The sequence below is a fragment of the Anticarsia gemmatalis genome, chromosome 4 (assembly GCF_050436995.1).
Source record: "Anticarsia gemmatalis isolate Benzon Research Colony breed Stoneville strain chromosome 4, ilAntGemm2 primary, whole genome shotgun sequence".
NCBI lineage: Eukaryota > Metazoa > Arthropoda > Insecta > Lepidoptera > Erebidae > Anticarsia > Anticarsia gemmatalis.
The window spans coordinates 11,881,139-11,892,041 of record NC_134748.1 but is presented as its reverse complement, the minus strand read 5'-3'; the positions used below and the strand labels follow the sequence as shown (position 1 = coordinate 11,892,041).

The 10,903-nt window shown below is 38.7% G+C and overlaps 5 protein-coding genes across 10 annotated transcripts in view; 3 read left to right on the top strand and 2 right to left on the bottom strand.

The window, feature by feature from the left end:
* Positions 1-263: 263 nt before the first annotated feature.
* Positions 264-2,347, bottom strand: LOC142972586 (DNA-directed RNA polymerase III subunit RPC9-like). Its single transcript, XM_076113831.1, has 4 exons — positions 2,165-2,347; positions 1,925-2,045; positions 1,326-1,478; positions 264-860 (listed from the first exon to the last, which is right to left on the bottom strand). The coding sequence occupies exons 1-4, from the start codon at positions 2,170-2,172 to the stop codon at positions 765-767; spliced, it is 378 nt and encodes a 125-aa protein (XP_075969946.1). The 5' UTR covers positions 2,173-2,347; the 3' UTR covers positions 264-764.
* Positions 2,348-2,605: 258 nt separating this feature from the next.
* Positions 2,606-3,878, top strand: LOC142972585 (glutamine synthetase 1, mitochondrial-like). The gene has a single exon (XM_076113830.1). The coding sequence runs from the start codon at positions 2,673-2,675 to the stop codon at positions 3,876-3,878; it is 1,206 nt and encodes a 401-aa protein (XP_075969945.1). The 5' UTR covers positions 2,606-2,672.
* Positions 3,879-4,170: 292 nt separating this feature from the next.
* On the top strand, positions 4,171-5,580 carry LOC142972584 (glutamine synthetase 2 cytoplasmic-like). Its single transcript, XM_076113829.1, has one exon. The coding sequence runs from the start codon at positions 4,171-4,173 to the stop codon at positions 5,476-5,478; it is 1,308 nt and encodes a 435-aa protein (XP_075969944.1). The 3' UTR covers positions 5,479-5,580.
* Positions 5,581-5,976: 396 nt separating this feature from the next.
* Positions 5,977-7,926, top strand: LOC142972583 (intracellular hyaluronan-binding protein 4-like). The gene has a single exon (XM_076113827.1). The coding sequence runs from the start codon at positions 6,168-6,170 to the stop codon at positions 7,320-7,322; it is 1,155 nt and encodes a 384-aa protein (XP_075969942.1). The 5' UTR covers positions 5,977-6,167; the 3' UTR covers positions 7,323-7,926.
* Positions 7,927-8,047: 121 nt separating this feature from the next.
* The window catches only part of Hecw (Hecw ubiquitin protein ligase), a 117,180-nt gene continuing 114,324 nt past the window's right edge, over positions 8,048-10,903 (bottom strand). For all 6 annotated transcript variants that reach the window (XM_076113821.1, XM_076113823.1, XM_076113822.1 and 3 more), the window contains 2 exons: positions 10,004-10,170; positions 8,048-9,510 (listed from right to left, as the gene is read on the bottom strand). In XM_076113821.1, coding sequence (XP_075969936.1) covers positions 9,252-9,510; positions 10,004-10,170 — 426 coding nt within the window. In that variant the 3' untranslated portion in view covers positions 8,048-9,251. The remainder of the gene's footprint in view (positions 9,511-10,003; positions 10,171-10,903) is intronic.

Genomic DNA, 10,903 nt, shown 5'->3' with positions numbered 1-10,903 from the left:
ACACTTATTCATAGTATTAAATCACGTAATAAGCGTAGAAGAAGTTACATTTCTGTGTGTTTAGTACATTTGGATTCGACTCCTACAAAATATACTTTGTCATGTGACCTATTGGCCCATTTTTTATAATGTTTAATAAATAATACAATGATTTTGTAATATTAATTTGATTCAACAATTTTTCATCAAGTTTCTTAATAAAAGAAAATTAGCCACATGAATATTGAATGCATTAGTTGGTTCTAAAAAAAATATTTACAAAGTATTTCAAAAACTTATTTAATAATACAAATCAGTACTTTTTACAATACACATACCCCAATTAGGTACCTACTCGCTTACATAACTAAACAGTGTCCACTAGGCACATAATAATACATAGATTTCTATTAATTTTGAATAGGTTTTTCACAATTTTAATATTTAATTACATAAATATACTGGTATTCAACACATTAATGTTAATAGTCGCCCAGCAAGATCACTACAAAATCAAAATACTAATTATTAAGTAGCTTTTCCAATTATTTATTTATTTATTTATTTATTTCACACACTTACATCTAACATATATATGAAGTTTACATCCACAAAGCAATTACATACCTGCCATAGACACATGAACAGAAATTGCCTGACTTGCACAAAAAAAGATAAATATCACTCACTCTTAGAGTCCATAAAGAAATAACAATAACCACAAACTGTAGCAACTACTGTGAATCACCACTTTGTTGACGATGTCTTACTGGCATTGGTTCGGGTCAAGATGCTTCAGAAGGCGGGAAACACTCATTGACAATATCAATGACACTACGGACATCATCTTCAGACAATCGCTCCTCACTTTCTTGGACTATCTGTAAATAATGGTTTCTCTTAGTAATATAAAACTTATATTAGTTGTTTGATTAGGTATAATGTCTTGGATTCAAGCCAGTTTAATTGAAACCAGCACTTGAAGAGCTATGGCTTCACATGCTCTCTAAGGCATAGTGGTCAACAACTTGGTTACCACTGAGAAATTTTATACTGAACAGCTTGAGAATAACTTTTTGACATTACTTAGGAAGTCAACGCAAGACACATGTACAGCTGTCACAAACAACACCGAGGAGAGAACTAGATTATCTTGCCAACCTACTACAATTCTTTCATTGCAAGATTTCAAAACATGCATTGAGCTATGTTTTAGAAAGTTCATCTAAGGCTAGAAACTGTGTTAATCAAACACCCGCAATGGGCACCTGTTCTGTGAACATATAATAAGTACACAGATGTTTTCCGTTCAAGCATAAATAGTATAAATCATAAAACAATCATACCAATTGAATTTCCAGCTCGGTTCTAGGTGGAGTGTTGACCATCATTAGTTTCTCAATCTTAGTGAGTTTGAACTTCTTCATTGCCTCTAGAAATTTCTGTATGGACTGAGGGCTTTGTGTCTTGCATTCAGTATCTTGTAGGTAATGTACTGTCTGCAACAAAGGCCATTTTGATAATAATATGTGCTTTGTTGTTGTTTTAATAATCCTTTTTAAGAAGTAATATAGTAGTGTTGCATGTGATGGGTTACAATCCCACCTGGGACAAATATTTGTGTAAGCATGAGTATCTGTTCTGAGCCTGCTTGTTAACTTATCCATACAAGTCTGTATTTAGAAGTTGAGAAGTATGTTCATCAGCTATTTGGTTAGTGTAGTACTCTACTTAGTTTAAAATTAAACCATTTAAACCACAATGTGATGCCCATCTTCAGATAAGCTATTTTTTTTTGTCCCAATATTTAGATTTATTACGGCGAAATCAGTAGGGCTAAATACTTTGTCTGACAGCCATAAACTTTTTTCTTTTTAATAAACATAGGCAAGAGTATCATGTTTATGCCTTGTGTCTATTAGACTGTGCGTAACAGTAGACTTACCTCATAAGTGACGGTAGCTAAGGAACCCTCACGCTTGTGTTTCTTCTGTGTACTGTCTTTCAGCTGCTGAAGTATCTGCATCACTTCAAAGTTACACAGGAACGCCGCATTCGTTTTAGTACTGAAAAATAATCAAGTCACGTTAACACCGGCAAAATTGATGTAATAACACCGTATTTTGAAATAAATTCTATAAATTTTGCAAGTTTTAACATAAAACTACGGTTTTTAAGTACATACGTCTCCATTTTATGAACTATGTAGGAATTCGAATTTATGAATCAATCAGTTCCAAAATTAGTCATCAAGTTGATTGATTGCATTTACAGTATTTATCAAATTACTAGCCAAGCACGAGAAATTATTATAATAACAACAATTTGACGGCATGACAATGACATATTGACATGTGTTCGACTCGTTTGACACTTTTGACAGAAGTAGTGGTGAAGTTGATTGTCAGCTGTCAAAATTTTGGAGACCATAGAGAATATTGTAGCTCCTTAGTTTCATAATATATGGTAGGTACCCACTTCTGTAGAGATTTCTGTATTTAATTAAATGCGATATAGTTAAAAAACTGCGTCTTATTATTGTTTTGAAAAAAATAATTGCAAAAATTATTCAGGTAAAATCAACAAGACAAATACGCATGGCTACCTTGTTTTTAAATACTACCATATCATGCATGGCCCACTAGGAACTAAACAAAATTTAATTCATTATTATATTTGATAGTCTGATTACAATGTTTAGTTACGCAAAATGTTTAATGAAAAGAAAAATTATTAGTAATATAATTTCAAAAATCAACAAAGATATTGTGAGAGCTTCAAGTCAAGAAAGTTTTACTTGTGGACTTTCTAAAACTGCTTCATCTACAGATGTTCACTATAATCATTACATGAGTTTAAAATTACCTGAGGATAAAATACTTGCTACATACATCTGGATCGATGGCAGTGGAATTAACTTACGGTCGAAAGATCGCGTATTGAACGAATTCCCATGTGATTTATCAAAAGTCCCCAATTGGGCGTTTGATGGAAGTTCAACTGGACAGGCCAAGACCAATGATTCTGACACCGTACTTACTCCCGTAGCCATATATAAAGATCCATTCCGCAAGTGTCCTCATGTTCTAGTCCTATGCGAAACGTATCACGGAGATGGATCCCCTACAAAAACCAATCACAGATCTCATTGTGCTAATGTGCTAAGCAGTATATCAGATCAGGAACCGTGGTTCGGTATAGAACAGGAGTACACAATGTTCGATTCTGATATGTGGCCAATAGGTTGGCCGAAAACAAGAGGATTTCCTGTCTTAAAATCAAAATTTTCTTATTGTGGAATGGGAGAATATGTTGCTGGGCGCGAGATAGTTGAAAGTCATGCGAGAGCATGTATATATGCTGGATTGGATTATGGAGGCTCAAACGCAGAAGTGATGAAAGGATCTTGGGAATTCCAAGTAGGTACTACTATGGGTGTAAAAGCCCCTGACGACTTATGGGTGGGACGCTATTTGCTGGGACGAATTGCTGAACAATATGGAATTATTATAAGTTATCACCCAAAACCAATGGGAAAGCATCAACCCGGTATTGGATGCCACCATAATTTCAGTGTTAGAAAAATGCGAGAAGAGGGAGGTATAACCGAAATCGAACGAGTCTGTAAAATTTTGTGCGACAAACATAAGACATATATGCAGAATTATGGGCTTGGTGATGGTATTGAGAACAGGAAAAGGTTGACTGGTATATTTGAGACTGCTTCATTCGACGAGTGCAGGTGGGCCGTTGCAGACAGGGGTGCCTCAATCAGATTACAGAGAAGCGTAAAAACTAAAAAAAAGGGATTCTTAGAAGATCGCAGACCTGCTGGTGACTGTGATCCTTATCGGGTCTGTTCTCTTCTTGCCGATACGTGTACAGGACAAGAAAAATGACGATAGGAGGCAGTACTTGTTGTGCGCTACGTTGCTTTTCTTTTAATGTCCAAAATGTGTCGTGATAAATCTAATAAAGAATATAGTTTAAAACATCTTGAAGTTTGTATTCTATGAATGACAATAGAAGAACTGGCAATATGGAATGCTTTTCAAAATTACGAAAAAAGAATTGATACAGTGTCACCTTGAAAGTGATCTTCATTTATTCTAAATCTTTATAGTGCCACGAAACCGTAGAAAAAAATAAAAAATATATAAAAATTAGCAAGTATTTTACTTTTTCATCAAAATGGGAACGTTATTTAAGTGTTTTTTAAGACTCTATAATCCAAGTACAGGGTTTCACGTTGAAAAAAGAAAATTGATGTTTAATCACTTCAATAACCACAATATGCTGTTGAAGAATCCTGTAATATTTCATATTGTGAAAAGGAATTTGTTGAAGCACTCAATTAACCATATAATGAACAAGAAGGTATTGGATAGATACTTAAGACTTCCATTGCCTTGTAACAAAATACTGGCAACCTATGTATGGATTGACGGTTCGGGAATTAACATGAGATGTAAGGATAGAATTTTGGATTGTGTGCCATACAGCCCTGATGCTGCACCAGGCTGGGCTTTCGATGGAAGTTCCTGCGGGCAAGCAGCTACGGACAACTCCGACACGCGCTTAAATCCTGTGGCTGTGTACAGAGACCCATTCAGAGCTGATCCTCACGTTATTGTATTATGCGACGTGTACCAAGGTGATAGTGATTCGCCTGTACCAACGAATCACAGAAAGTTTTGTAACGACTTAATTGAACAACACAAGTCCGAAGATCCATGGTTTGGCCTTGAACAAGAATATACTATGTTGGACGTAGACGGTTGGGGCTTGGGATGGCCTAAAGGTGGAGGTTTCCCCGCAGTGAAATATCAGTACTCTTATTGCGGAGTGGGAGCAAAATATATAGCTGGCAGAGACGTATCTGAAGCGCATGTGAAGGCATGCTTGTTTGCCGGTTGTGATTTTGAGGGAACAAATGCTGAGGTGTGTCACGCCTCCTGGGAGTGGCAGGTCGGCACGACAGCGGGTATCAAGGCTCCTGATGATTTATGGATGACCCGCTACATAATGGCCAGAGTGGGTGAAGACTACGGCGTAGATATTACGTATCATCCTAAACCTTTTGGTATGCTTCACCCTGGCATAGGTATGCATCATAATTTTAGTACCAAGAAGATGCGTTCAGATGGCGGCTATGACTTTATTGTAGAGTGTATCAAAAGGCTAGAAAAGAATCATATGAAACACATGAAAGTGTATGGTAATCAGATTTGGTCAAATAAACTAAGGTTGTCGGGTCAATTTGAAACTGCCCCATTCCACAAGTTCTCATGGGGCGTGGCTAACAGGAAAGCGTCTATTCGTCTACAGAGAAACATTAAAAAGAAGGGCAAAGGATTCATGGAGGACAGGAGGCCCGCTGGAGACTGTGACCCATATCTGGTATGTGGACTGTTAATGGAGACATGTTTAGGTGGCGGCGGAGGTGGCGGCGGTGGTAAAAGTGGAGCATGCGCTAGTAAAAATCCTTGTAAGAAGTGAAAGTGGGTTCCAGTTGATTGCGTTATTTATATTTTTCTTTTTTTTTACAATTATATAATGTTATGCTTGTTTATAGCTATAATGATTAAAAGTAATGCACGGGTATAACATTGTTTTTACTTATCTCTGTAGATGTTTCTGTTTAAGTTTTCAGGGAAACTATATTTTACTATAGTTAGTTACAGCTTATTTTCATTGTGGGTATTGGAGGATATGTTATTTTAACTTACACAAAATTGTAAACAAGAGTACGAATCATATCATCTTAAGGATTCCAATATTATTAAACCAACTTAACACCTAACAGTAATTTAACTATCATATGTTAGTACCTAGTTTTAACTATGTGCGTGGAAATGTGCAGATTCACTCTAAAAATAAAAATACACAAGCATAATATTTATCCATCGCAATTTTGTAAACAACGAGAATGTCCATACAATAAAAATTGCCTATGGTAAATCTATGAAGTGAGTTAACCATAGACAAAAAATTAAAAGACAACCGTGCCGCCATTTTCATTCTTTTCTCTATTCCTTTTCGTCATATGGCGTATTAGGTGCGTTCGCTATCGTCCGCCATATTAAATGAAATCAATAAAATAAGACAAAATGTCGCCTTACTAAAGTGCGTGAAAATAATCCACCAACATCCAGTTATTGTGTGATTAAATCATCAAGAGGATCACGATGGAGAATTCCTACGGTGTGGGGGTTGTTAACAGATACGCTCTTTTCTTGGACGATGAGTCCGATCCTCTTGATGCGTTAAAAGCGCGAGAGCAAGCGAAGGAGCTCAAAAAGAAGACCAAAGAAGCCGAAAAAGAGAACAAGGGCAAGCCTGAGATCAAACCTAAAGCTGGTACTCCCGCTACCAGGAAAGGTATCAAGGAAACCCAAAATGTGAAGTCTCAAGAAAACAGGAGCGGTGAACAGCCGAAGAGCAAGGGGCCTGCCAGACCGAATGAGCGCAATGCCGAACGTCCCCCTCCGCGTCGCCGTGAAGAGCGACCGCAGAACGGTGCGGTTGAGAACAAGGAGGGTGCTCCGAGGCCGCCCAGGCGCGAGTTCGGCGATCGTAGGCCTAACTACGAACGACGCAATTTCAGCGAAAATCCTGATGGTGCCGAGCGTCGCGGACCCAGACCTCCACGTGAACCTCGAGATGGACCGCGCGGGCCGCGTCCGTATGATAATAGAGGCAAGCGTGAATTTGACAGGAGATCCGGCTCCGACAAGACCGGCGTAAAGCCGGTCGACAAGCGCGAGGGTGCCGGTCCTCACAACTGGGGCACGCTCAAGGACGAGATCGACGAGCTCAACAAGACCGGCTCTGAAGGTGAGGTGGTAGAGGAGAAGGCTCCCGATGCGACCGGCGCCGGCGACGGTCAGCAACCGGAGGCCGAGCGCGCTGCGCCCACCGAGGAGGAGCCGCGCGAGCTGACTCTCGACGAGTACAAGGCTCTTCGAAACGCTCAACGCACCGCACCGCAATATAACCTGCGCAAGGCCGGCGAGGGCGAGGACCTCAGCCAGTGGAAGAATCTGGTGATGCTCGAGCGCAAGAAGGAAGGCGAGCGGGGCGAGGACGATGACAGCGACGACGAGTACGACATGGCCGACTACCCGCAGCGCGTGGGGCGCCAGAAGCGCGTGCTCGGCATCGAGTTCACGTTCAACGACACGGCGCGGCGCGGCGGCACGGGTGGCCGCGGACGCGGGCGCGGGCGCGGCCGGGGCCGGGGCCCGCCGCGTGACGAGCCCAGCGAGGAGCGCCCGCCGCTCCGCTCGCAGGTTGCGCCGCCCAAGGTGGACGACAGCAAGGATTTCCCCTCTCTTGGCTAGACTCACAGTGAGCCTTCGCTCTTCTCCCTTTCGATAGAGTTACAAATTAAAAATATTGTATGTACCGTTATTTTTGAAGTAAATATACAAAATATTTACACGAGTGTGTATTATATTACATTTAAAATTAGTCGACTTCTTCTAAATCGCCTATGATTCTTATTGACATGATCGGTTTGATTTCTGATTGATTTGGGGGTTGACTAGTGCTCACAGAACACGAACACGGTTGAGAGGGGGAGGATAACTTTTAAGGTTTTATTTTGGATTCACATAGCTACAGTATGCATATGGAATTATAATAACAGTAGCTTTTATCATATTGTAATCACATCAGCTTATGATTTAACTTTGATGAGTTTTATGGATTAAGGATTTTAAACTTACAGACTGTGACAAGCTATGAATTAACTCCGTCACAATTTAGAGTAGAACTTGTGGAAAGTAACCCTCGTTGCATTTTTTATCATGAGTTTGTGTTGATAAATGCAGACTTTGGGAACTGTAAATAGTTGATATATGTTAAAAGATAAGGTCTTAAAAATAACAAGGTTGATTTTTGTTGTTACACAACTTCAGAAAAATAAACATTTTGTATGTGTGATATTTTTCTTAATTATTTACCTTGTTCTCCTCCCCCGAGTCCATCTACTAGTACTATCAGTGAGTCGTCATCAAGTTTGGTCAGACATGAGGTCATGGGTTAGGGAAATAAAACCATGGTGTTCAAGTTATGTTGTATATTGACACATTTTATCACTTTCACACAAAAACAATTTACTTAAAATTTACACTTATTTATAAAACAATACACAATTTCAGTAAATATTCAACATAATAGAATTACTTGCAAAAATAAACATCTTACACACAAGTGTAAAGTTGATAAGCACAATAAATAACATATTAATTATTTACATTACGAGACATCTGATACTGTTCTATGAACTGCATTTGAGATTGAGACATGATCTGTACTAAACAACACTGATTCACTCAAGTTTATTTTATTTAAGTTATGAAGGAACAATCATAAAATTAAATCAGCATTTCAGCTGCACATCCATGACATAAAGTGATAATGTTTCAGTTAATGGTTGTGTGAATGTCTAATATTATAAAGCTTTGTTAGCTTGACTTGCAAATAGTTTTCTAAATATTACATAATTTGATCAGAATATGAAATGTAACATACATAGAACAAATAATATTGATAATAATTATTGTAGCTGACTAGTGTTTTTGTAATAATATAATTGTAACTTTGCCTTGAAGCAAAATTCATGAAATTATAAATATTAGTAATTTGCGTATTCGATTATATAGTGTACAATAATTGTATCTTGTTTTACGCAACAAAGTACATATTTTTGCAATAATTTAAATTCACCGATCTTATCAAGGGTGACAGGAGGTTACATTATAATATAAATTAGTGACGTAAAAGCGTAATTACTAAACACAGGACTCGAGTCCCGTTTCACAGCCACAATATACGTTCACTTATATACAAGCGTTAATAAAGTACAAACCTCGCAGGACACGTGGCTAGTTAGATACAATAATAAATATCTAGGCACATCTACGTTATACTTTATTATATTTCTAAAATACCACTATCTTTGTTCGATCGCTACACTATCAATTGACTATTATTTACATCGACAACAATACTCGTAATTAGTCACAATTATTTACAGCTGCAAGTATCTCGACGCACAGAACAGAAACTTTCTTGGCGGTTCAACGAACTCGTCGAGAGTGCTTTAATTGCATTTATTTATAAGTCGCATCGTGGAAAATCTCACTCGTCTCGCACTAGGCGACCCGCGATATCGGGCCGAGCGGCCGATATCCGTTATCGCGGGGAGATAACTTCCGCCAAAAAAATGTGTCCAACGTATCGCGGGCCGGCGCGGGGTCGGGCGTTCACTCGATGCCGAAGGTGTTGGTCTCCTCGACGGCCAGCAGCAGCTTCTCGTGCAGCAGTCCCGGCGAGGGGTAGGGCGGCAGGTCCAGGCGGTTGAAGCACGTGTGCGCTCGCGGCAGGGACTCCACGCGGCCCCAGCGCTCGATGCAGAAGCGGCGCGGGCCCGTGGAGCCGCGCAGTGCTGCGAACCCTTCGTATGGGATGGACGACGTGCCTGTCACGAACTGCACCAGTCGCAGTCGCTGCTCGTTCGTGAACCTGCCGCACAGAAACACATGTTATTACTATAATGATCTAAAGATTTATAATAACCTAAAGAGCTCATCGAAAATTTAAAACATTGTAACTATACCTCTTTACAAATTTATTAAAAATATTGCGGTTATTCAAAGTAAGTTTCCATGTAAGCTGATAATAACCACATAATTGGGTTGATTTCACGCGACATGGCATGACGGGCTGACCACGAATTTCCGTAGGTAACTATTTGTAGGGTAGTAAAGTCCTAAGTAATAAAAACTTTTTACGTAGGTATTTACATGCCTCACTGAAATATTGCCCAGTTACAATGAGTTTCTTTACGGAGAGCTTTTGTTGTAGCGATAGACTTATGTTGATTGTTGACTAGACATACAGCCTTTTTTCAGTCATACGTTATATTCAATAAGTAGATAGAGAATGAGTAAAAATGTTCCTGGAATAAAGAACTGACAAATTAGGCTCAAAAATGAAGCAGAAAAAGAGTAAATACCTATCAATGGCCTGCCAGAACCACACAATGACAGGGTGTGCGTCGTGGTAGCCGCCGCGGTACTCCGTGTTGTTGCGCCAGTCGGCCACGTCCAGTTCGGGAGCGCCCGCGATCACTAGCTCCAGTTCTCGCGCGTCGAACGCTGCCACCAGTCGAGGGTCTACCACCTGACAGAAGAACACATAGTTTATAAACACTGAAAGTTTGACTTGAAAATAACTAGGTATAAAGTTAGGAAGATAATTAAGTACTATTGGTGGGTAATATCACGCCTTGTTCCTTAAAGAGTAGATAGAATTCAGATATGCCTACTTGTTGTAATATTTACTTACTACGATTATTATATGTAAATAGTATAAAGATAATTTTTATGTATCTATTAGAGTGCTAACTTAAGTGACTATCCTATGAAAATAAGACTGACAAAATTTTCCACTGATAAACTAAGTTAATAAAAAACATCAAATAACAGCACAAAATCATATTATATAATCATAACGTATTCGTTTTGTTACATTATGTGTCTAACAGAACTATATTTGATATAATAAGTGCTAATTTTATGTATTTATGTATGTTCGTGTCGGCTCAAGGCCGCGACCAAACTTGTTAAGATCAACTCTGACCTCGGTTCCTTTGTACATGTTATTTTAGTCGCAAAGAATCAGGACAAAAGTATAGATAATTTAAGTAGGTAATTGTTGTGAAATAGATCAAAAGATTATAGTTTAACAAGAGTTTACAGTTATCAAAACTACTGTAAAGATAAGTTAGTTGTAATTTTTTGCTAAGATGCTTATCAACAATCTTATTAGTCAGCACTATTTTAAACAAGAGACCTACAGCTTTATAGTACCTGATTAATTCATCTTTAATAATTACACTAGGGGAAACAATAAC